A 23,609-nucleotide genomic window follows, 5' to 3' on the forward strand; every position below is an offset into this window, starting at 1 on the left:
TTGTGCCTGGCCCCCCCCCGACCCCATCTGTCTAGGTGCTGTGTGCCTGGCTTGAATCTGGCCCTGCCACTGGCCAGCCCTGTGACCTCAGGCCAGTGACGGTACTTCTCCAGCCTGTTCTCCCTCAAACTGGGAGGATCTAGTACCCTCCTTGGAGGGTTGGAGGACTTGATGAGTTAAGGGGGTTGTGAAGGGGTTGGCACAAATAATTAGCAGTGGGAGCTTTTGCCTTTTAGACCAGGAGAGAGGACAGGTGAGGGAGGTGCTGAGCCTGAGGGCCTCTTCCCTGAGGAAGTGATAAGAGTCAGGACTGTGGATTCAGGAGTTTTAATGGAGGGCCGGGTGCAGGCACAGGACACCCCAGGCACCTGAGACCCCACTGGTGGCAGAAAGTATGAGGAGAAAGAACCTGGGGTGAGGGAGACTGGGGTGAGCCAGGAGGATGCTGCACAAGGAGCATACAGGAGGTTCTGGAAGCTTCTCCGGAGGGCAGTGGTGAAATGTGGTTTGGGTTTGGGTTTTGTTTTTGGCCACACCATGTGGCATGCAGGATCTTAGCTCCCAACCAGGGATCAGAACCCGTGCCCCCTGCACGGAGTCTTGACCAGTGGATCGCCAGGAAGTCCATGGTTCGTGGCTTCTCCGGCTTGACATGAAGACACTGTCAGGGGTACAAGGAGAGGGTGGTCGGCAGCCAGAAATGGGTGGATGCAGCACTGATGGGGCGGGGGGGACAAGCCCTGGGGTCTCAGCGGTTGTCAGTCTCTCCCCTGCAGAGGCAGCTGGTCTGTGTGGCTCCTGGCTATAACCCCAGCCCAGAGTAGGTGCTCAATTCTGGGAGGTGGGCTTGGGGGAGTTGGGGTGATGCCCAGGATGGATGTGGGGGGGACCTTGCATGAAGGATCTCTGGTTGGAGGTCCAGTCCAACCCCTCAGGCTGTCACTCAGAGAGAGAAGCCAGGGCACTCTGTGGCTGGTGACACAGCTGAGCTGGGGCCGCAGCAGCCTAGTGGCTGGAGTCCTGTGGTCGGAGGAGCAGGGCCTGGCCACAGAGGCCGGCCCGCACCCCGCCGGCAGGCACCACGTACTCCCGGCCATCCGCAGCCCGAGAGGGCGAGAAGTCCGTCAGCTGCAGGTTGCTGTCCCGGACTTGCTCATAGTCCCACAGCTGGTGGTGCCAACTCTTGCCCTGCTTGGCGAGGAGGTAGACAGCCCCTGGGGAGCCTTCTTCCGGCAGGGATGGTGGCTGGTGGGGTGTGCCGGGGACTGGGTGGAACAGGCCTGGCAGCTCGGGATCCTCCGAGTAGCCAAGGCTGGGCACATGCTGCACACCCAGCAGGACCCCTGTGGGGAAGAGGGGGCGGCTGTGAGTAGGAGCTGAGCCCTGACAAGGGGCTGGGGCTCCCAGAGTCCCCCTCCACTGCCCTCCAGGGTGGGCGCTGCCATGATCCCTGCACTGTACACAGCGTGGGCACAGCTGGGCTTGGATTTGAACCCATGGGGCTGGGCTCCAGAACTGCAGGCATTTTAAGTCCTGCCTCCGACAGCCTGTCAGCACAGGGAGGTGGCCAAGGCAGCACCAAACAGAGCAGACATCATCACCTAGTTGTTGTGAGCTGTCTAGGAGAGCCGTGCTCAGAGGTGTGCACACCAGCACGCTGCTTTCTATCAGGCAGGTGGAAAGACGAAGGTGCTGACTATAGCTAACACTGAGACATGGAACCTACCAGGCACCATTTAAAGAGTTTGAACATTCAAACAGCCCTCTGCTCTGGGACTGTTCATCCTGATTTCCAAATGCGGACCTGGAGGTCCAGAGTCACAGAGCCTGGGAGTGTCTGGACCAGGTTTGCAGCCCAGTTTGATCCTCCTCTGTGCTCTGAGTTTCTTGTTTGGGAAAAACCCTGATTGACAGATGCTGAAGTACCTGCTGCTGGCCAGGACCCTGCTAACTACCCTGTAGGGACAAAGGTGGTCCAACCCTGGCTCCTGCCTTGAGTAGTGTGGAGGGGCTGGCACGAGGGTGAGCATGTGAGGAGGGGAGACTGGGGATCAGGGAGGCCCACAGTGAGGGTCCAGGGCAGGGGAGGGGGAACCCACCTGCACTCACAGCCCAGTGGGCCTTGTGGCCCCTCCTCTGACATGGTTCGTGGTTGAAGTCCTCGTCGTAGCTGCACTGCAGTCAAGGCCAATGCTGTGGGGCGGCCCCAGGACACACACACATACCCCCTGCCCCAACTCCCCCTATCCCAGCCCGGCTCCCTCCCTGACCCTGGGATACGGGATAAGGAGGGGGTGTCCGGCGACAATGTGCTGCAGGACGTGGTCTCTGTTGGGACCGCCCAGGCCGCCGCAGAGCACCTCTGCCTGGCAGCCCAGTGCCTCCTGGGCCAGCCTGCCCATGTCGGCCACTGCAGGGACAGAGCAGACACACGAGGAGCAGTCACTGTGCACCAGGCACCAGGAAAAAGGCTTTTAGGAATCAATGCCTGTAACCCTCACCGTGACCATCATCTCTTCGTGCAAACGTGGAAAATGAGCCACAGAGAAAGACACAGATCCTGTGTTAATGCATGTGTGTGGAATTTAGAAAACTGGTACACATGATCCTATTGGCAAAACAGAGACACTGACGCACAGACGCAGAGAATAAATGTATGGATACCAAGGGGGCAGGGTGGGAGGAACTGGGAGACTGCAATTGACACCTATGTACTATTGATACTATGTATGAAATAGACAACTAATGAGAATCTACTGTACAGAACAGGGAACTCAATGCACTGTGGTGACCTGAATGACAAGGGAGTCCTAAAGAGAGGACATACATCTATGTGTATGGCTGACTGATCCTGCTGTCCAGCAGAAACTGACACAACATTGTGAAGCAACTCTACTGCAAAAAAAATTAAAAAAAAAAAAAAAGTGAGGCACAGAGGATACGTTGCTTGTCTATGGTGACGCAGCAGGAAGCGGCAGAGCTGGGCTGGGAACCCAGGTGGCCTGGTTCCAGAGTCCACCTCATAACACTCTGCTCTTTGATAGGGTGGGGCAGGGGAAGGAGAAGGGTGCGAAGAATGGAACAAAGTCCCCCATATGCCTGATGTATCCCAGCCAAGCTCTCCAGTCCTCTCCTGCAGGACATCTGGGTGACACCCTTCCACACCCAACCTACCTGAGAACATCTCCCCCTGGGCTGTGTATCCTCTCTCCATGGCCACCTGCACAAGTCTCTCCAAGGGGGTGCCGCCGGGGGGCGCCAGGAGGGTGCCTGCCATCCACAAGGCCACCAGCCCACACCTGGGGAGAGACAGGCCCAGCCCCCCAACCTCTAATTCGAGTCTTTCCTGGCCCCCTCTGCCCTGGAAGCTGGAGTGTAGGGAACAGTCTGCTGCCCTGGGGGAATTCCCTTGTCTCCCAGGGCGACTGGAGAGACCTGACTTCCCCCTCCTAGGAGAGGGGATGGCCAAGGCCTGAACCCAAGGCTGGAGGGCTGGGGTGGGGTGAGTGGGTGGGAGGTTAGGCAGACATGTCATCTGGGCTTCCAGGAGGAGCAGGTGCCAAGGGGGAGTCAGAGATAATGGACCAGATTTGTTCACTTGCTTGTTTGTTTCAACTGTTTACTGCACATGCTCCCAGGACCCTGACCTGGGTAAGTTCCCCTTCTCCATCCCCTCCTCCTTCCCCCTAGGCTGCCTGGGATGAACCCACTCTTCCCACACTTCCTGGTCAATCCTCACAGAGGCTGGTGAGGGCAAAGGCTTGAGGGCACAGCCAGCCAAGGGGCTGGGGTCCCAAATCAGGGTACGTACTGAGGGCCTTCTTGGATGAGGGAGGGCAGGTCAGCACAGAAGAGGATCCACTGCAGGTCACTTCTGAAACTGAATCAGAGGCGCATTCAGGTCATGAGGGAACCAGTTCCTAGGGTCTCACCCTCAAGGGCTGCTCTTGGCTGGGTCAGACTGCCTTCATCCCTGATGAGACACTTTCCTTCCCCACCTCTGTTTTCTCGTCTGTTCAATGGGAATCATTCTTCTGCCTGCTACTCCCTGCTTTTTCTCAGCCACTGAAGGGGCAAAGAGCAGAAGGGCCAAAGAGCAGATGTGCAAAAGCTATGCAACTAGGAGTCAGAGGAATTTATTAGAAGGGGTGTCTCTATATCATGTTGAGCCCTAGTGGCTCTGGTAAAGAACCAGCCTGTCAATGCAGCAGACTCAGGTTTAATCCCTCAGTTGAGAAGATCCCTGGAAAAGGGAATGGGAATCCACTCCAGTATTCTTGCCTGGAGAATCCCATGGAGAGAGGAGCCTGGTGGGCTACAGTTGCAAAGAACTGGACGTGACTTAGCGACTGAGCATGCATGCATGCTCTACACCATGGATGAAAAAATTAACGAAAGGAAGAAAGGGAAAATTTTATTGGAGCCAACTTGAGGATTATAACCTGGGAGATAGTCTTTCAGAATGCTCTGAGGACTTCTCTACCCATCAGATGTCAAAACACAGTCATATGTTAAGTTTTTGAGACAAAGGGTTGTCAAAATATTATTGACCATTTACTCAATCCAGATCTACAAGTACAAAGCAAGTTGTGGGACATGGGTCATTTTGACCCCTTAACAAGATTAAGAAGGAATATTACTCTGTAAGGAGGTCTGGTAAATGCACACTAAATGGGAGGGAGGAGGCCCAAATGGGCAAAGAAACAATTTACATTTATTTTATCTTGCTGGGACTTCCCTGTTGGTCCAGTGGTTAAGACTTTGCCTTCCAAAGCAGGAGATGCAGGTTTGATCCCTGGTCGGGGAACTAAGATCCCACAAGCCTCAACAATCAAAAAACCAGAACATAAACAACAGAAGCAATACTGTAACAAATTCAATAAAGACTTTAAAAATGATCCACATCAAGAAAAAGAAATTTTTCCCATCTTGCCATAAAACATGAATTTAATTTCATCAGTGCCGAAACTCTCCATGTTTTTCCCTCTCAAGCCTGTTTTTCACGCAGTTAGGATGGAAATCCCTTCACTCAGCCTTGAGCAAAACCAGGTGACAGCTCCAGGCCTAAGAGATCACTGATAAGAGTCAGGCCCAGCCCCTTCCTAGGGGAGGCCACTCAAGAATATTTTGGTGATTCCAATCCTTCCCCCCTCTCCACCAGGGCTCAGGAGGTGCCAGGCAGTGTGCTTCTATCTCTATCCCAAAGCCAATGAAAGGGGAAGGCTGGGAGGCACCCTCCTGATGAGAGGAGATATCACAGCACATTGGTTAAAAGCAGGATGCCACCACCCCCCCCCCGCAAAAAGTAGGGTGCCCCATTGCCATGCCCTTCCTCTTCTAAGCACTGTGGCCAAGTGACTTAACCAATGTGAATCTCAGCTTCCTCATCTGAAAAATGGGGTAACAATAGTTCCTGCCCTGAGCGGGGAGAGAGAAACTAAAAGGTTGAGTTTAACATAGATATGCTATTTTGTATCTGGAGGAGGGCATGGCAACCCACTCCAGTATTCCTGCCTGGAGAATCCCCATGGACAGAGGAGCCTGGCGGGCTACAGTCCATGGGGTCACAAAGAGTTGCACATGACTGAAGTGACTTAGCATGCATGCGTGCGTGCATATACGTATATACATATATGTATGTGTGTATATGTGTATCTGAATCACTGTGCCGTACACCTGAAAATAACATGACATTATAAATCAACTTGGAGAAGGAAATGGCAACCCACTCCAGTACTCTTGCCTGGAAAATCCCATGGACAGAGAAGCCTGGTAGACAACAGTCCATGGGATCGCAAAGAGTCGGACACGACTGAGCGACTTCACATAAATCAACTATACTTCAATTAAAAAAAATAAATAGTTCCTGCCTCATGGAATTGCTGAGGTTAAATTAATAAGTAAAAAAAACACTTAGAACAGCACCTGGCATATGTAGATAATGGGTGGTTGTTACTTGCATTAAATTTGCCTCACTATGGGGGAATTCCCCAGCAGTCCAGTGGTTAGGCTCTGTGGGTCCATTGCTGGTGATGTGGGTTCTATTCCTGGTTGGGGAACTAATATTCCACATGCCACACAGTGCAGCAGAAACAAAAAACAAAACAATTTGTCTTACTATACTTGGGGCCTTTAGGGCTGATTATAAACTTGTCTAGAGAACTGGAAATTTCTTCCGGACAGGGGCAGGTCACTTCTCCCTTTTCCCTACACTCCCAGCCCATGTCTAGGCCCCTTCCTTCCTGCCTGGGTCTCTGGGTGCTCCAGCTTCCTTCTGGGCCCCTAGCCTCCAGTCTTACCATCTCCACTCCTGGAAGGCAGCCTCCCTCCCTCCCTGGAAGGGCACAAAGCCATTCCACAGCTCCCCAGAGCCCTCAGGACAGTCCACCTTCCTTCACAGGCCCCCGCATCCCCCCCACCCCGCCATGCCCTGTGTCGGGCTCCTGGCCACCTGGGAAATGAGTGGCCACATTTGCCACTTCTCTGTCAAGTATTTGCAGGTCCCTGAAAAGAACATCTCTTCATTTCACTTTTGGGCCCAGGCACAAGCTATTTTCTCTTCTCATCAAGAAACTTGCTCGACAGCACTCAGGGGTTCCCTCCTCTAGACAAGCCCCTGAGACCCCCCACTCCTGGGGCACCAACTCCCTCTAGACTCCTTCCAGATGGCTCTGACCTCTCTGGACTGTCACTGTCTGGTGGAGGGAGCATCTGTTTCTCCCACTGGATGAGGTGCTCTCAAGGAGCAGGAGCTTTCTACATTGCTGAAGGCACACAGCCACTGAAGGCGTCCAAATAGGGAGCTGAAGCAGACTGTTTGCCCTTAAGAAAATGGGAAACCCCAAGAGATGACTGAAGTGATGTGGGGAGAGGTGGTCGGGTGAGACCACGGGTGGGAGGGATGGGCCATGGGACCCTACCGGTCCTTGTGCAGCTTCAGGAGCCTCTTCACGTCCTCTCTGCTGCCGGGGGCTGGGCCGGCCCTCTCCAAGGCCTCCTTCAGGAGCTGACTCTTCTCTAGGCCGAAGACATGAGGGGGAGCAAACCCGGTGGTACGGGGCGGCGGCGGCAGTGGGGGTGGTGGGGGAACAGAGGCCTGGAAACTCGAGGGTGGAAAAGCTAATTCGGGGAGGTTTAGGGGAAGGGGAGGAAGTGGAATACTAAGGGCCTGGGATGCAGGGGTTTCGGGAGGAGGAACTGGTGGCTCTAAAGGAGGAGAACATGGAGAAATCATTTTGGGGTCTGTGACTTAGGCTGAAAGATCGAGAATTGGAGAGAGGGGACAGATCCTCCAAAATATGGTCACAGGGATGGAGAGTCTGGCGGTCTTAGAGCTGAATTCCTGATCTGGGAGCTGAAGTTGGGATTGTAAAAAAAACAGGGCTAAAATCTGGAACCTTGGGAGCAGGGATTGAAGCTGACGCAAATGACAAGGAATCTGAGGGCTAAGGGGTCCTTTAATGTGCAAACAGATCTGTGGTAGAGTTGGGATGCAGAGCTCAAGGTGTGAGGCTTAGGAGTTAACTTCTTATCCTGGGCTAGTTTAGAAACTTGGGAAATTATGGGACACGAAAGCCCAGGCCTGGGGCAAGGCACCTAAAGCGTGGGATTTAGGACCCCTGGGCTAAAAACGGGGAGAATTTAGAATAGATCCCACCCCCTCGCATCTCTGACCCGAGTTTGGAACCTTAGAGCTGACCTTTGAGCCAGAGGTCAAAAGGACACTTGGCAGGGAAAATAGCCTAGTTGTGGAGAAAGTCCTGAAATCGGGGCGCAACAGGAAGTCTTGTGGGGTGGAGAAGGATCACAGATTGGAGGTCGTTGGGAGCCCCCATACGGCTGGGGTAACAGGGTCGGGCAATAAAACTCGCCTACCCTTCCCGCAAAATGGCTGCCGCAGCGTAAAGCCTTTCCCAAATCCCGCGGTAAGATTAGCAACGCAAGTCCGCCCCTTTAACGATCACGTGACAGAGCGGGGCTGTGAAAGAAAGGCCTTGGAAGAGACTGCCGCAAGAACCGAGTCCCGATTGGCAAGAGGCGCGTGAGGGGGCGCGGCCTTCACGGATTGGTCCGTAGTCGCGTGCGCCGCAAAAGGGTTTGCAGGGGTTGGGCGGAGTTTTTCTGCTGAGGCGGGAACCCAATTGCCGTTTTTATTGGCAAAATCTGGGTCCGGGAGCTAGCCTTACTCTGATTGGCCAAGCTACCAAGTTTCCGCGCAGGGGTTGGCTTGTAGATAGACAAAGGCGGGTCCAGAGGAGGAAGTTTTGTGGTCGGCGCTCAGCAGCGTAGCAGGCACTGCTTGCGGGAGCTGAGTCTGTTTCGGTGAGTATTCTTGGACACAAGCGGCCGTAGGCGCCTGGCGGCGGAGCGCGTGACGCCCGGGCTTTCCTGCGCTTCGTGTAGTGGGAACTATTTTTTTCTGCGCGAGGCCAGGTTTCGGCAAAGTCGTCCCGCTTGCCTTAACTGGCTCTTACATCCGGGCCATTTCTCTTGGGCCGGCCTTTGAGCGCGTGGGCCAGTGGGAATCGCTACCTAGGCCGCTCCGCCTACTAAGTCGAGTAGAGCATCCTGGGACTCGTAGTAAACCTCACGAGATTTCCCTCACCACGCGGGGAGGAGAATCTGTGTGCTGCGTTTGCTTTGTTTTCCGAGCCGTGCTTCCCTCTTCCCTCGTCTTTACCTTACTTGACTTTCTCTTGGAAGGAAGATCCTTTAGCAGCCCGCGTTAGGACAAAAGGATTTTCAGAAACCCAGGACTGAGTGGGACTTTTTCATTCTTTCAGCCCTACCTCAGCAACTTTGTCAATGGCAGTTCCCGAGACCCGCCCGAACCACACTATTTATATCAACAATCTCAATGAGAAGATCAAGAAGGATGGTGAGTTTTCGGGATAGTCCGGACACCAGGCTATCCCGCACGAGCCTGCCCCCTCTTCTGTCCCCAGCATCCGTGTCTCTTCCTCAGCCTTCTCCAGCCAAACTCTTTTACGTTCGGTCTTTGCAGAGGCAGTGCCTTTGATATTTCCTCATTTTCTCTTACATTTTCCCCGTTATCCTGGTAACTTGCTCGTCTTTCAAGGTTTCAGCTTCAGGAGCCCCCTCCTCCAGGATGCCTCCCCCTTCCCTTTTCCACCCACGTGCCTGCCTCTGACTTCCTAAAACCCTGAACCTCCCCAGTCAAGTCCTGATCTGGCTGTCAGGGGACTCTCTCTTTCCTGGCCTTTGAGCTCCAGGAGGGTAAGAACTGCCTAAGAACTGCAACTGTTGGTCACTGTCATGCCCTCAAGTTGTTAACCCACAGTGAAAACGTTTCATTTCAAAATAAAGTGAAATGAACCATGATGGTGGGTAACACTGGGTACCAGGTGCTGATGTATAAATAATGGTTACATTTAATTTTCACAGCAACCCTGCCGGAAGGACCTATTGTTCCCATTTCTCAGATTAGAAACTGAGACTCCAGAGGGATGTGATTTGCCCAAGGCATACAGCAGGGATACGTGCTTGAAACCACTATATGGAATTCTGATTAAGAACTCGATTCTAGATATGACATACTTTTCTTTTTTCTTGAGCAAGTTATCACTTTTTATTGAACTTCATGTTTTTATGTATATAGGAAAGCTGGGCAAAATCTGTGCGCAGATGTTATAGGGAATATATGAGCTAAACTTCCATGCTTTTTTTTTTTAATGCTGCCTAGCCGTTAGTAAGGGTTGGATATAAGTGTTAGCTCTTATTAGCTCCTCAAGAAAATTGTTAGGAGAACGGAAGGAGCTTGTTGGCATTAAGTTTAGGTTACCGATAAAGTTGCTATTGAAGACAATAAACAAGCCATGTAAATCCCTCATATACTGTTAGAGCATTGTGCCGGGCCAGTTCTCTGTGGAGCTGCGGACACAGTGGTGACTGAGACAGTCCTGGTCCTGACTTCATGGAACCACAGTCAGATCTGCTCCCAGACAGTGATAGCCCAGAGTAGCCATGGCCATAATTGGGGAAGTTGAGGCATAGTAGTCAAGGCTGGGATTGGGCACTTGGAAAGAGGTATTCAGGTTCATAGAACAGGAGACATTTTGGGAAAGCCTACCAGGTAGAGGAAGCAGCATCTGTGTTACAATGAGGGAGACGAGTGACTAACCTGGACCAGCATGTGCAAGTGTCCAGGGGCAAAAGAGAGCCCAGGGCACTCTGGGAACCACATGTACTGCAGTTTTGGGTGCCTGAGACTTAGAGGCTGGTGATTCATGGAGAACATTTCAGGCAAGCAGTGCACTCTGGCTCCTGATGCCTTGAGGGCTGGGTGGGGTGTTTTACTTCATCCTGAGGACTTTGGGGAGCCAGGCAAGGGTTGCAGTTAATTGTGAAAGATCTTTCCAGCTGTGAAGGGTGAACTTGGTGGGCAAGAAAGGAGACTGGGGAGAGGCCCAGCACCCAGGGGAATGACTCAGGCCCACACTTGGCGTTCAGGCCATGGGGATGGCAGGTGGAGATAAATCTCAGAAATGCCATCAGAATTTTTGGCTATTTGCTTCCCTCTTTACCCGATCCCCCTTTTCTTTCCTACTGTCTCTTCGACCGGGTATCTTAAGCTCAGGTACCTTCTTTGCATAAGACTGGTACCCTTTCCTGGCTGTCCATTTGCTAGGGAGGTTTGGTAGTCCTGGGTTCAGATGGACTTGGGTCCTGGGCCAGTGACAGATCCTCTGAGAGTCTCTGTCCACATTAATAAAATTGGGGCAGTTATAATTGCTAACTCATGGAGTAGAGGTAAAAATTCAGTGAAGTTATTCCCAGAAATCATTTAATGCTGTGTTTATTCAGGCAAATGTATTTGGAGATTTGTGTGCTGGCAACTGTACTGTTCATTAGGGTTTTTTTTTTTTTTTGGCTCACACCAAGGGGTTTATGGGATTTTAGTTCCCTGACCAGGGATTGAAACTGGACCCTTGTCAATAAGAGCACAGAGTTCTAACCACTGGACCACTAGGGAGTTCCCTGTGGGGATATGTGATAAACAAATAGGATAGACTTAACCAAGCAAAAAGGAAACAAACATGATGTCAGGAAGTAGGAAGTGCCATGAAAGAAAAGCAGGTTCTCACCGTTGGGGGAGTGACATGAGGGGGCTCTTATCCCACCAGGGTGGTCAGGGAAGGCCTCGGAGGTAACCTCTCTGCTGAGTCCTGGGTGACTGGAAGGATGCAGCCATGTACAGATCAGGAGAAAGTTGCTCCTAGTAGAGGGATCAGTCAGTGGAAAGGTCCTGAGGCAAGGTTGCTGAGATGAGCCTGAGAAAGGGCTGGGAGGCCAGTGTGGCTAGAGCCATAGGAGTGAAGATGGGGCATGGGGAGAGATGAGGTGGGAGAAGTCACCAGGGCCAGATCAGAGGGGCTTGTGTCAAGGTGCTGGAGACATTGAGGGAAAGTCCTTGCATTTATTGAGCATTTACTATGTGCCCTCTGTATGTGTGACTCGTGTTCCCCTGCAGCAACCTTGTGGGGTAGGTATTGTGACTGTTGACCTACTACAGAGTCAACGCACACGACCACCTGAGTGGTTCTAGACTGCTGATGGTATTGCTCAGTACTCTGTAAATGGGCTGATGGTTTCCCTTCTGGGCTGCATTTCCTCTGAAAAGCGGAGCTCCAGTGCCAGGATGTGATGCCCCGGCCTGCAGTCACCCCTGGGTCTTTTCTCTCCCTACTGCAGAGCTGAAGAAGTCCCTGTATGCCATCTTCTCCCAGTTTGGCCAGATCCTGGATATCCTGGTGTCACGAAGCCTGAAGATGAGGGGCCAGGCCTTTGTCATCTTCAAGGAGGTCAGCAGTGCCACCAACGCGCTGCGTTCCATGCAGGGCTTCCCCTTCTACGACAAGCCCATGGTGAGCACCGGGTGTGGAGGCTATGGTGTGTGCCCGCGCCACGTGTTGCAGGCTGGATGGGTCTGGACTACTGTCCCCTGTAGTCCAGAGCCTTAGGGATGGGAGTTCCTCCTTTGGTCCTCCGTATCCACTGTTCACTGTATTGGGGCAGTGGAGACACAGCAGTCACGGGAAGTCCCAGCTCTGCCCTCGTAGACCCACAGTGCCGCTGGAGAGAGACGCCTGTCTCCAGGTGGCGACGACCCGAGGGGTCAGGGCTGGGACAGGTGAATGCACAGAACTCAGGGAGCCTACTCTCACCCAGTCTGGGAGTGTGCGGGGGAGCCTTTCTGGATGAATAAGAGTTGGAGAAGAGTAGCTGAGAAAGACAAATAAACTAAGAATGGGAGATAACCAGGAACCTGTGTAACTGGGGAAGTGAGTCAAGTTCATTCGGCAGAAGTGAAGGGTGGGAGATGGTGGGGTGGGCATGGCCTAGAGAGTTGTCAGAAGTCAGGCTAAGGAGCTGATCCTGAAGGTGGACTTGACTCCAAGGTTGCCGGCAAACCATGGAAGGATTAGGGAGATGCCTGTGGCTGTTGGGGAGGATGGATTCAGTTGTGGGAGATGGGGTTCGGTTGTGATAGTGAGGCTGGGTCAGGGTCCCAGGTCTGGGATAAGGGGAGAGTTCATCTAGGGTCAGGGGTTACAGTGATGGCTATCACTGGGTACCAGGTGCTGATGTATAAATCGTGGTTACATGGGGCCATGGGATGGGAGGAACTGGGTTACAGACGTTCAGTAGGCCTTGAACAGACAGGGGTTCTGTTGTTCAGAGTCCCTGCGCTGATCCAGAATTCCTGCCATATCAATCAGTTCTCTTTCCCTGTCAGTTCTTCGAGTTTCACCTGATTGGAATATGCCTCCCTGAACCAGTAGGGTGGTGACAGCAAGTGTCAGTGCCCGCAGGTCCCAGGCAGGTCTCTTCACGTGGAAGACATTGGCCCCAGGGGCACAGGGGCGGCCTGGTGCCCTCACCTCCTTCCAGAGGGGGCTGTTCTCTGACTCCTGCCTGTTGTGTCCTGTTGTGGGTGTGTGAGCCCACAGTTGCCACGTCTTCCATTGCTTTTCTGGAGTAGCTGGAAATTCCCTTTTGAGGACTAAAAATCATAAATCATTTTATGTGGACCTTCCTCCCCTGCTTTTCTTTAACATCACTGCTTGAACTGTAGAAAGCGCTGAGCCACTGTGAGCTCTATCAGGGAATCCTGTCAACTCTACCTGGAAAACCTCCACTGAAAACATAAAATTAAAAAAAAACAAAACACACACACACACACAAAAACTCCAAAAAACCCTCCACTGATTCTTCCCACTCCTCCCCTGGTACCCGCCTAGTCCCAGCCGCGACCCTTCTCCCTGTTTTGACCTCCTGTTCCTCCCAGGCCTCTCTCTATCCCATGGGCACAGCGCTCCTTGGGAGTCACAAGTGAGAGCTCGTCATCCCCCTGCTTATAACACTCTTTGACTCCCAGCTTGCTCAGGAAAAGACAAAGTCCCAAGGCCCCCTGTTGGCTCTGTGATGTCGCCTCCCTCCTCATCCACGTAGGCCTCCCTGCTGTTCCTTGAACACACCCCATACGCCAGCTCTTCTGGCTCTTCCTTTGCTAGAACGCTTTTTTCCCTAGATGCCTGCATTCCTCCCTCCCTCCCTGTCTTTACGCCAGCATTCTCTCCCTGAGGTCTTTCTGGCTGCACTCTGAAAATTTCAGTTCTTCTCAACTCCTCACCTCCCCTTCCCCTGTTGGTTCACTTTTAGATCTCTGTCATATCTTCCCCAGCGAACTAATGCCAAGAGGGCAGGGCTTTTGTGTGATTGGCTCATTGCTGAATCCTCGGAGCAAATTTGGGTCCTCTGTAAACCACTGACTGAGATTTAGTTTGGAGACTCGGTCTCGTGTGTGATGGAAACTCTCCAATATAGTGCTCCTGTCCTGGCCTTGTTTCCTTGTACCCTGAGCGATGCTTGGGGCTGTCCCATCTTCCTATCAGAATCCCAGCATCCATTCCTGAGAGCTTGCTGCACGCCAGGCACTGTCTAGAGCATGTTTTAGCTCCTGGTCGTCCTTTGAAGTGGGAAATACCTCAGTACCCATTTGACAGATGGGGACATTGAGGCCAAGGGATTTCTATGATGTTTCTCACCAAGCTCCAGGCAAGGTCTGATTTTGGCTCCTAAGTCCAGTCTCCTTCACCCTCTACTCTCTGTTGGGCAGCGCATCCAATATGCCAAGACCGACTCGGATATCATTGCCAAGATGAAGGGCACCTTCGTGGAGCGGGACCGCAAGCGGGAGAAGAGGAAGCCCAAGAGCCAGGAGACTCCAGCTGCCAAAAAAGCCGTGCAGGGAGGGGCGGCTGCCCCTGTGGTGGGCACCGTGCAAGGGCCTGTCCCGGTAAGCCAGGGCCCACAGACGCAGCCCCCTCCCCACCAGGTCTTCCTCAGCCTCGTGGGCTGGTGCGGGGGTGCGGTAGGGAGAGGTATCCCCTTGGAGATCCAGGCATTCCCCGCACTTCCATTTTTCTTGTGGAGCTTGTGTGCCTGTCTGTAGGGGGTGAGCATATGAGTGATGGTGCCCCCACTTGGAAACGTCTGATGTCTATGCCGCTCTGCCAGTTTTTCAGGATCTTTTTCTGTGTGTCTCAGTCTTTTTGTTTTTTCTCTCCTTGACCTTGATTTTGCTGTGTCTTCTAAAGTCAGTGTTTGTGTAGCAAATCCAGAGGAAACCACTAACCAGCTATTAGGATTGAAAAGAATTTCATTTAACAAGGTCACCAGATCAATATGGAAAAGTCAGTTTTATTTCTGTACATTAGCAACAAACAAGGATACTTCAAATTGAAAAACACCTCCAAGGAAAGTGTGCAAGGCCGCCCACTGAAGTGATAGAACATGGCTGAGAGAAATTTGGAGACTTAGTACTCTTGCCTAGAAAATCCCATGGACGGAGGAGCCTGGTAGGCTGCAGTCCATGGGGTCACGAAGAGTCAGACATGACTGAGCGACTTCACTTTCACTTTTCACTTTTCATGCATTGGAGAAGGAAATGGCCACCCACTCCAGTGTTCTTGCCTGGAGAATCCCAGGGACGGGGGAGCCTGGTGGGCTGCCATCTCTGGGGTCGCACAGAGTCGGACACGACTGAAGCGACTTAGCAGCAGCAGCAGCAGCAGCAGTGCTATTAAGATGTCATTTCTCTCCAAACTGGTTTAAAGAGTCAGCTCTGTTCCAGTCAGAATCCCGAGAGGGATTTGTGGGGACAGACAGGCTGTCTGCAAATGTCTGTGATGGCAAAGCTGGGGCCTGTTGTTCAGGAATGGTATGGTGTTGGCCTGAGGATGGGAAGATGGACCAGTGGGACAGAGTAGAGTCCAGAAACATGCATGTGTGTATGTGGTCGCTCTGTATATGACTGAGGTATCGCTGCTCTCCAGTGGTGAAAGGACTTTTTCCCCTAGTAAATCGTAGTGGACCAATTGGATATTTGTAAGAGGAGAAAATTAAGCCCTGACTTGGCTACACATAAGTTAATTTGAGATAAATGGTAGACTTGAATGTGTCAGCTCCAGTAATCAAAGTTCTTGAAGAAAACAGAAAAATGTCTTTATGACCTCGGTGAGGCCATAAGAGTAGAAACATCCTGTTTTCTAAACAAGATACAGAAAGCATAAAGTACTAAAGAACAGATGAATGAATTGTACCCACTCTGGTCTCCGAACCTTCTGATGGGTTGTCTTGTGTCAGTGTCTGTGTCTGGGTTAAGCTACCCCACTCTTAACCCTCTCCGCTCTTACTGTGCCCAGCTTTCCATCCAACTTTGACTCTTCACATGGGGTTCAGCTCCTGTCTCCCCTGGGAGCATGTGCTTTTTGCCTTCAGCCTCTCTCCCTTCCCCTTGCTGTCACCCCTTCCCGCGTCTTTGCATCAGCCCTGACCATCCCCATCCACCTCTGCCTTTCACCGTCTGTTCTCTGGGCCTGTTTCTTTCTCCATATAGTCTGTTTATTTATTTGGCTGTGTTGGGTCTTAGTTGCGGCACGCGAGATCCTCCTGTTTTGACGCACCGACTTTCCAGTTCTGGTGTGCAGCCTTAGCTGCTCCGCAGCACATGGGATCTTAGTTCCCAGACGAGAGATCAAACCCGCGTCCCCTGCATTGCAAGGCAGATTCTTAACCACTGGACCAGGGAAGTCCCCATAAAGTTTTAAAGCAGTAAGCATGCTGCTTATAGTGTGTTTATTTCCACCCCTTTTAGTTGATAATGTTTTTATTTTTCTCCTAGTCTTTTTTTTTTTTTTTACCAGTAGGCCCCCAACTTTGTTCATATGTCTACAAGCAAAATTAGGCCATTCTAATTGTTCTTTCCTTTTTTGGGGGTGGGGGGGGGCCACACTGAGTGATGTGTAGAATCTTAGTTCCCTGACCAGGGATTGAACCTGTTCCTCCTGCAGTGGAAGCACCAAGTTCTAACCACTGGACGGCTAGGGAATTCCTCTAACCAATTTTTATATGTTAAAAAAGTTTCTATTTATTTTTAAGTCTTTCTAATTTGATGTCCCCTGTGACCTTGGGCCTGATCTGCTCCATCCATTCCTCTTTGGATGCTTTTCTTGCCTTTTCCAAGTCTGGATCTTTTCTGTCTGTGTCTCACACCTGGGGTTTCCTGTAACAGCCTTTTCTCCTTTCTGCTTCCTCCCAACACTGAAAGCACACCTCCTCCCACTTGCTGGTGTCCCTCTCAGCCCTGCTCTCCTCTCCCCGTAGGGCATGCCGCCGATGACTCAGGCGCCCCGCATCATGCACCACATGCCGGGCCAGCCCCCCTACATGCCGCCGCCGGGCATGATCCCGCCTCCAGGCCTGGCGCCTGGCCAGCTCCCACCGGGGGCCATGCCGCCACAACAGCTTATGCCGGGGCAGATGCCACCTGCCCAGCCTGTAAGTGTCTGGTCCTCCTGGGGTCTGGTATAGTCAGGAGACAGGAATGGCAGGCAGGGCGCTGTTTTAGGTTGGGTGGTCTGGGCAGGCCTCCCCGAGGAGGTGCTGTTGAAGGATGAAGATTTAGCAGTGGCGTCAGGCCCTGGGACAGAGGAATTGGTGTGTTTGCTGGAGCACGTCAAGGGGAGGCTGGAGCGGGGGTGGGCTGCACCTCGGTTCACTCTGAACTTCTGCTGAGCACCCACTTATGGGTGCAACTGTGCTCCCTTGTGGCTTACAGTCTAGGACACAGTAGGGTGGACAGGCAACAGCACCGGGTCTGTTAGGTGAAAGACTAGAAAGAATTCAGGCAGGGCGGGGCTGGAGGGCAGGAGGGCCATAGATCCCCGACCAGACTTACGGTCTCCCGTTGCTCTCCTGCAGCTTTCAGAAAATCCACCAAATCACATCTTGTTCCTTACCAACCTGCCGGAAGAGACCAATGAGCTCATGCTTTCCATGCTTTTCAACCAGTAAGTGGGGCCTGTGGCTGGGCTGGGCCCAGAGGGTGGTGGCCGCGAGGTGGCACCACAGGGACAAGCCTCATAGTTCTGTTCGTGGAGCCCAAGTCTGTGCAGGCGGGGACAGCGCCTGGAGGCCAGAAGGAGGAGGCTGAGGCCGGCCCTGCAGCGGCCGGGCGTGGACGTCAGCAGTGGCCAGGATGGGCAGACTGTCCTCTGCCCTTATGGAGATGACTCTGGATCTCATTTTTCCAGTCTCTAACTTAGACAAAGGCGAGGTGCAAGTCCAGCAGCAGTGAGATGCCACTGAATGCTGGCTAGACTGGAAGAAGTCAGCCTGTTTAGACTGCAGGTGTGGGGTTGGGGGATGCTCAACCCCTCGGGGATGTGGGTGGATGCGGGCCATTGTGTGGTCTAACTGTCCACTATTTAGTCAAGTGCTCACCTAGATTTCTCTGGTGGCTCAACAGTAAAGAATCCACTGCTAATCCAGGAGATGCAGGTTCCATCCCTTGGAAAAGGAAATGACAACCCACTCCAGCATTCTTGCCTAGGAAATCCCATGGACAGTGGAGCCTTGGGTCACAGAGTTGGATGTGACTTAGTGACTAAAGAACAACACTGATGACTTTGCTCCTGACTGTATGAAATTCTAACATGCCCAAGGGGCTGGGTGGGGCATTCCTTATGGTGTGGTCAGGAGCTGGAGGCAGCCTGGGAGAAGGGCGAAGTCAAGTGCAGGTGCTCACAGTTAGAGGGAGCAGGACCCTTTATACCCGGGTCGAGAGGAAATTTTGAGAAACTGAAACAAAAATCATACTACTCAATTTTATACCATGTCCACAAAACAATGCACAGTTTCTAAGAATACTGATGGAAAAAAGGATACCCGGTAACCCTGAGGATTTGTTGCCTAATGGGGAAGGAAGTAAGGAATGAGAAGAGGGAAATGAAACAGCAGATTATAAAAGCAGAGGGTAGTGGTTATTCTGGGGCTTCCCAGGTGGCTTGTTGAACTTGTCTGCCAGTGTAGAAGATGCAGGTTTGATCCCCGGGTTGGGAACATGCCTTGGAGAAGGGCATGGCAATCCACTTCAGAATTCTTGCCTAGAGAATCTCCATGGACAGAGGAGCCTGGTGGGCTACAGTCCATGGGGTTTCAAAGAGTCGGACTCAACTGAACACCTCAACTTAGCACTGTCCGCTTTTCGGGCTGGATGATCCTTTGTTATTGGGGCCATCTTCTGCATCATGGGGTGTTTAGCAGTATTCCTGGCCCCTACTCACTGGATGCTTGAATGTTCAAGCGGAGTGCTGAGGCTGGATCCCTGAGGTCTCTGCCTTTCTCTCAGGTTCCCTGGGTTCAAGGAGGTCCGGCTGGTCCCTGGGCGGCACGACATCGCCTTCGTGGAGTTTGACAATGAGGTGCAGGCAGGGGCTGCTCGAGACGCCCTGCAGGGCTTCAAGATCACCCAGAACAACGCCATGAAGATCTCCTTTGCCAAGAAGTAGCACCCTTTCCCCATGCCTGTCCCGGCCCCCTGTTCTGGGGCCACCCCCTCCCCCCTTGGTTCAGCCCCCTGAAGGTAAGTCCCCCATGGGGGCCTTCTTGGAGCCGTGTGTGAGTGAGTGGTTGCCACACAGCATTGTACCCAGAGTCTGTCCCCAGACATTGCACCTGGCGCTGTTAGGCTGGAATTAAAGTGTTTTTTTGTGGTTTGTTTTTTCACAACCATTTGTTTTTATTTTCTTGTCCTCCGTGTTTCCCTTCCCTGCACACCAGAATATTCTTAGTGTTTGAGCAGCTCAGCACATTGGGGGATTGCAACCTTGGGCAAATACAGAATAGTGTAGGAACACTGTCCAAACTTGTCACTTTTACTATTTTGGCAGCTTTCTGTTTTGTCTCAAATCAGAATTCATGGCAAGAAGTTAAAACCCAGGCTGCCAAGTACAGTTGGGCAGGTCCTATACTGCACAAGGATGATGCTTTTAATGGCACACCATTCACTGTATAGACTCAAGTTGATTGTGATAATTTTCTGACATGATAGAGTGTTAAGAAAGAGGTTTTTCTTTACCTTTTTCTAGACAAAAATGCCTTCTCTCATAGCAGGAGTCTCACAGAAACCACTCTAGGTACTTCAGGAAGAAAGGGAAGGAAAATGAATATTCATGGAGTCATTGAAAGGATGGTAGGAATGGCAGTTTGGGTGGGAGATGCTGAGTTCAACTTTGCAGCCCCCCATTGAGCTGGAGTTCAGGAAGAGGTCCCTGCTGCTGCTGCTGCGGTGAGGGCCCTGCTGACTTGGTCACACACGGGAGACACAGCCAGGAGCTTCGGGCAGGTGGCTGAATCAGTCTCCCTCCAGTGCCGCAGCTGCAGTGGAGCCTAGAAGATGTGGTTTCTGGCTGGACAGTTAACGTGCCCAGCTTGAAGCTGGATAAGAAGGGGAGATTGAATGGGGGACCTTCCTTAGCAGTCTGTCACAGATCTGACTTGACAATTTTTAAGTTGACTAAATATGTGTGTGTGTGTATAAATATATGTATATAGCTTAAAACCCTTTCTCACACCATATAGATAGGAAAATGAGATCCCTTGCCAGAAATAGAAAATTACCACAAAAATAAATACAATGAGGAACAGTGTTAAATTCCCCTGGATGTCTTTTCCCGTGTCAAGGCTCTGAGCCCCAGCTTGCACCTACTCTGCTCTCTCCATTAAAGAGGAACGACAGTGTTGGAAACGCTGAAGATTTATGGCACCACATGCACACTTCCTCCTTGTAGGATCTGAAAGATGCAAGCGGGAGGGTGATTGTCATCTTCACTACATAAAGTTACTGCAGATAGCACATGGGAACATGGGGTCTCTGGACAGTCCCCCCCAACTCCCACGATAGACAACTGATGTCCCCACTCTGAGCTTTATTTTCTTCCTGAGCTGTGCACCCCACCTGACTTAGCAAGCACTCAGTAAATTCCACAGATAACTTGCCAAGTACCTAATACACACCAAGTACTGTTGTGGTATAGGATACACAGTAGTGAGTGAAATAGACAAGCTAATTGCAGATGCTGAGTTCTGATAGGAATACGACTGACATGATGGGGTGGTGGAGCCGGGGAACAGTAACGGGTGATCAAGGGAAGCCTCTGGGAGGCGACGTGGATAGAGCTCTTTGATGCTCGCATGGTACTTGGTGCTGGGTGTTGCATGTGTGGAGACAGCTTAGGCCTAGTCTTTGACCAGGAGGAATCCTTCCCCACCTCAAGCCTGTGTGTGTCCATCTTCTTCCCCTAAAACTAAAGTTTGGACTTGCTGGCTAGAGGTGAGAATACCTGAGGAACGAGATGGGTCTTCAGGCAAGTGAATCTCTGAAGTGTGGTTTTAGGTAGGAGACTTGAGTTCACATCCTCTGCCACTGTTTCATTCTGGCCTTGGGCAACTGACAGCTCCAAGCCCAGTAGTGATGGGTAAGCCTCTCCGCTTACACTAACCTTGGACAAGTTCCTTAAGTTTCTGTGCTTCCATTTCTACCTAAAATGGGATTATGACGGTCCCCCTTCAAGTTGAGGCAGGGTATGCATTTGAGCTAATTAAAAATATGCATGGTGAGTTCTTTACTAAATAACTAGTATCCCAGATGAGAAAGGTGAGGCTCTGAGAGTAGTTTAGCACAGTCAGGAAGTGGTTTCTGAGAAGAAATAGTGATTGTGGTTGGACATCGCCTAGCCTAAGGCCCAACATATAATATTCACTCCATATTTGAGAGCTGGGGCTATTTTTGGCAATCAAAGGGCTGCCTTGTTCTGCTGCTCCTCAGCACAGGAAATTCCAAGGTGGTTTTTCCATACTGGCTCCTCTTGTTCTGTCTCTGGGGACACAGCCGAGGGGCCTAGGTGTCCAAGCCAACTCAGAAAAGATGGAATTGAATATTTTAACCTGCCTGTCTGGGCCCCTCTGTTGAGGGGGGTGACTTGTTACTTGGAGTGGCCTGGGCTGCCTTGGGCCTCTCTGGATATTTCCTTGTGCTGGCAACTCTCACCCTGTCCTTGAAATGGTTCTGCCTGGGTAGCAGCCTCTAGGTGGTGTGGGTGAAATCTGGGACTGGTTTAAGGAGGGGACCAGACCCAGAACACAGGTTTCCTTATGCTACTGCCAAGGGAGGGCAGGAGGAAGCTGGAGACCCCATTCCTGCCTTAGCCACTGTCTTGCTCAGAGTCCATGATGGCTTGGTCCTTGGTGTTTCTCGGTGTCGTCTTGCTGTCTGCCTTCCCAGGGCCTAGTGCCGGGGGCCGCCCCATGCCCAAGCTGGCTGACCGGAAGATGTGTGCCGATGAGGAATGCAGCCGTGAGCCTTAGGGGTCCGGGGGGGTGGTGTGTGGAGGGCTTGGGTTGCTAGCCTGTGTGGGGGGTGCCTTCACTCCCTTCTATATTCCTTCTCCAGACCCCATCTCCGTGGCTGTGGCCCTTCAGGACTACGTGGCCCCTGACTGCCGTTTCTTGACCATACACCAGGGCCAAGTGGTGTATATCTTCTCCAAGCTCAAGGGCCGAGGGCGGCTCTTCTGGGGAGGCAGTGTGAGTCTTGGGAGAACAGAGGAGGAAAGGGTAGAGAGCTGGGGTGGGAGCGTACCCTACTTTTTTACCTACAGGGCAAATCTGAGGGAGTGAACTGAAATAGAGTCGGCAGGGGGTGGCTGCTGTGATCCACTCTTTTTCTTTCTTTAGCAATTATTCGGGCATGTCCTGTAGTGCCAAATTGCTATAGACACCGAAGGTATGATAAAGAATGACGCTTTTATTCTAATGGAAGGAGACAAGCCATCAAAATACCAACTCGTGTGCTGCTTTAAGAATTAGTATAAAGTGACTGGGTGAATAATTCACATGGAGTGGTCAGGGAGGACTTTCCAGCAGGCGACTTTAAGCTGAGATTGGACTGACAAGGATGGAGCCAGCTAAGTGATCAGGGAGGAGTAAGTGTGCACAGGACTTGAGCAGGAATGAGCTTGCCATGTTCCCAGACCCCGGCTTTTAACTCCTTCCCCAGGTTCAGGGAGATTACTATGGAGACGGAGCTGCTCGTCTGGGCTATTTCCCCAGTAGCATCGTACGTGAAGACCAGACCCTGAAACCTGCGAAAACCGATGTGAAGACAGATGTGAGTATCTTGGGGGCTGGCAGGAATCTGGAGGGAGGATCTTTGGGTTGTAGTGACAGGCGAAGATGCTCCTAACCTCGGCTCCCTGGCAGCCTAGCTGCGTGCACTGGAACAGACTCTCTGCCTTTTCTTATCTGAAAGATGAGTGATTTCTAAATCCTAGTTTGAGAGCTGCAGAGTTGAGGGCTCCAGGCTAATTTGCATAGCACTTGTGCAGCCAGACCTGGTCCCTGAGGCTGCAGCATTTGCTAAAACCACTAGATCCTTTGTGGTGTGACCACTGGTTTTCTCCCCACTGTTTCCCCTTTCTCTTTTTCAGATATGGGATTTCTACTGCCAGTGAGCTCAGTCTATGCTGTCATTGCTGTTGTTTCTCCCCGACTTTATGCAAATACATCAGCCAAGTGCAAACTGGGTGTCTGTGGTCTTTGTGGTGGGGATCTAGAAAAAAATGTTTCCCCCAGGTTTCTGAATCTAGCCAATCAACCCACCAACTGTGGTGACAAAAGTGGTTACTAGGCAGAGTTTCATGGACTGAAAGCTCCAAGCTCGGTCGAGTTGGGCTCCTAAGCTTAGCTATTACAGACAAATAAATGAGAAGATGGAATAACTGAACAGCCAAATTGGGGAATTATAGTGTCCTCTCTAGACCAATAGGAGAACTATTGAACTATTGGGAATGAGCCAATGGGACCATGAGGAAGACAAATCACAGAGCAGAGGTTTTCTGGGTTCTCTGAGAAGACTTTCCTCAAAGGGAGGTAGGAAGTTAATTTGTGTGTACCATCCCAGTTTTCATCCTTCCTGCCTTTGAGATCAGTACTCCCAACTCAAGGTAGTTCCTCTTCCAGGCTCTGTCAATCTTACATTTATCCCCTTCTTTGCATCCGTATCCCCGCCCCCAAGTCCGCTCCTACCCAATCTGGAATCGACTCTGCCCCTGGGCTCCTGACCAAATCCGTTTCTGAGCTGGGCGAAGCATCTGTGGCACCACCAATCGCTCGTCTTGGTCCCGCCTGCTCCTCTCACCACCAATCTACGCCTTTGTCCCGCCCCTTACCTGCCGAGTCCTCCA

At 51.8% G+C, this 23,609-nt stretch overlaps 3 protein-coding genes across 4 annotated transcripts; 2 read left to right on the forward strand and 1 right to left on the reverse strand.

Moving 5' to 3' along the window:
• Positions 1-311: 311 nt before the first annotated feature.
• ACTMAP (actin maturation protease) lies at positions 312-8,000 on the reverse strand. 2 transcript variants are annotated; one of them, XM_061388333.1, is made up of 6 exons: positions 6,921-8,000; positions 3,812-3,880; positions 3,175-3,299; positions 2,281-2,410; positions 2,100-2,170; positions 312-1,343 (listed from the first exon to the last, which is right to left on the reverse strand). In XM_061388333.1, exons 1-6 carry the CDS (start codon positions 7,232-7,234, stop codon positions 1,006-1,008), a joined length of 1,047 nt encoding a protein of 348 aa, XP_061244317.1. In that variant the 5' UTR covers positions 7,235-8,000; the 3' UTR covers positions 312-1,005. The 2 variants fall into 2 exon arrangements, with proteins under 2 accessions (XP_061244317.1, XP_061244318.1); XM_061388334.1 differs by lacking the exon at positions 2,281-2,410 and adding an exon at positions 2,943-3,035 and having other exon boundaries at positions 1,256-1,343.
• Positions 8,001-8,220: 220 nt separating this feature from the next.
• Positions 8,221-19,095, forward strand: SNRPA (small nuclear ribonucleoprotein polypeptide A). Its single transcript, XM_061388335.1, has 7 exons — positions 8,221-8,322; positions 8,784-8,878; positions 11,713-11,885; positions 14,141-14,320; positions 16,690-16,863; positions 17,287-17,375; positions 18,716-19,095. The coding sequence occupies exons 2-7, from the start codon at positions 8,806-8,808 to the stop codon at positions 18,873-18,875; spliced, it is 849 nt and encodes a 282-aa protein (XP_061244319.1). The 5' UTR covers positions 8,221-8,322; positions 8,784-8,805; the 3' UTR covers positions 18,876-19,095.
• A 105-nt stretch (positions 19,096-19,200) lies between these two features.
• MIA (MIA SH3 domain containing) lies at positions 19,201-22,945 on the forward strand. Its single transcript, XM_061388343.1, has 4 exons — positions 19,201-21,721; positions 21,818-21,951; positions 22,424-22,534; positions 22,854-22,945. The coding sequence occupies exons 1-4, from the start codon at positions 21,595-21,597 to the stop codon at positions 22,875-22,877; spliced, it is 396 nt and encodes a 131-aa protein (XP_061244327.1). The 5' UTR covers positions 19,201-21,594; the 3' UTR covers positions 22,878-22,945.
• The last annotated feature ends 664 nt before the right edge of the window (positions 22,946-23,609 follow it).

Source organism: Bos javanicus, chromosome 18 (genome assembly GCF_032452875.1).
Source record: "Bos javanicus breed banteng chromosome 18, ARS-OSU_banteng_1.0, whole genome shotgun sequence".
In the NCBI taxonomy this organism is placed as follows: domain Eukaryota; kingdom Metazoa; phylum Chordata; class Mammalia; order Artiodactyla; family Bovidae; genus Bos; species Bos javanicus.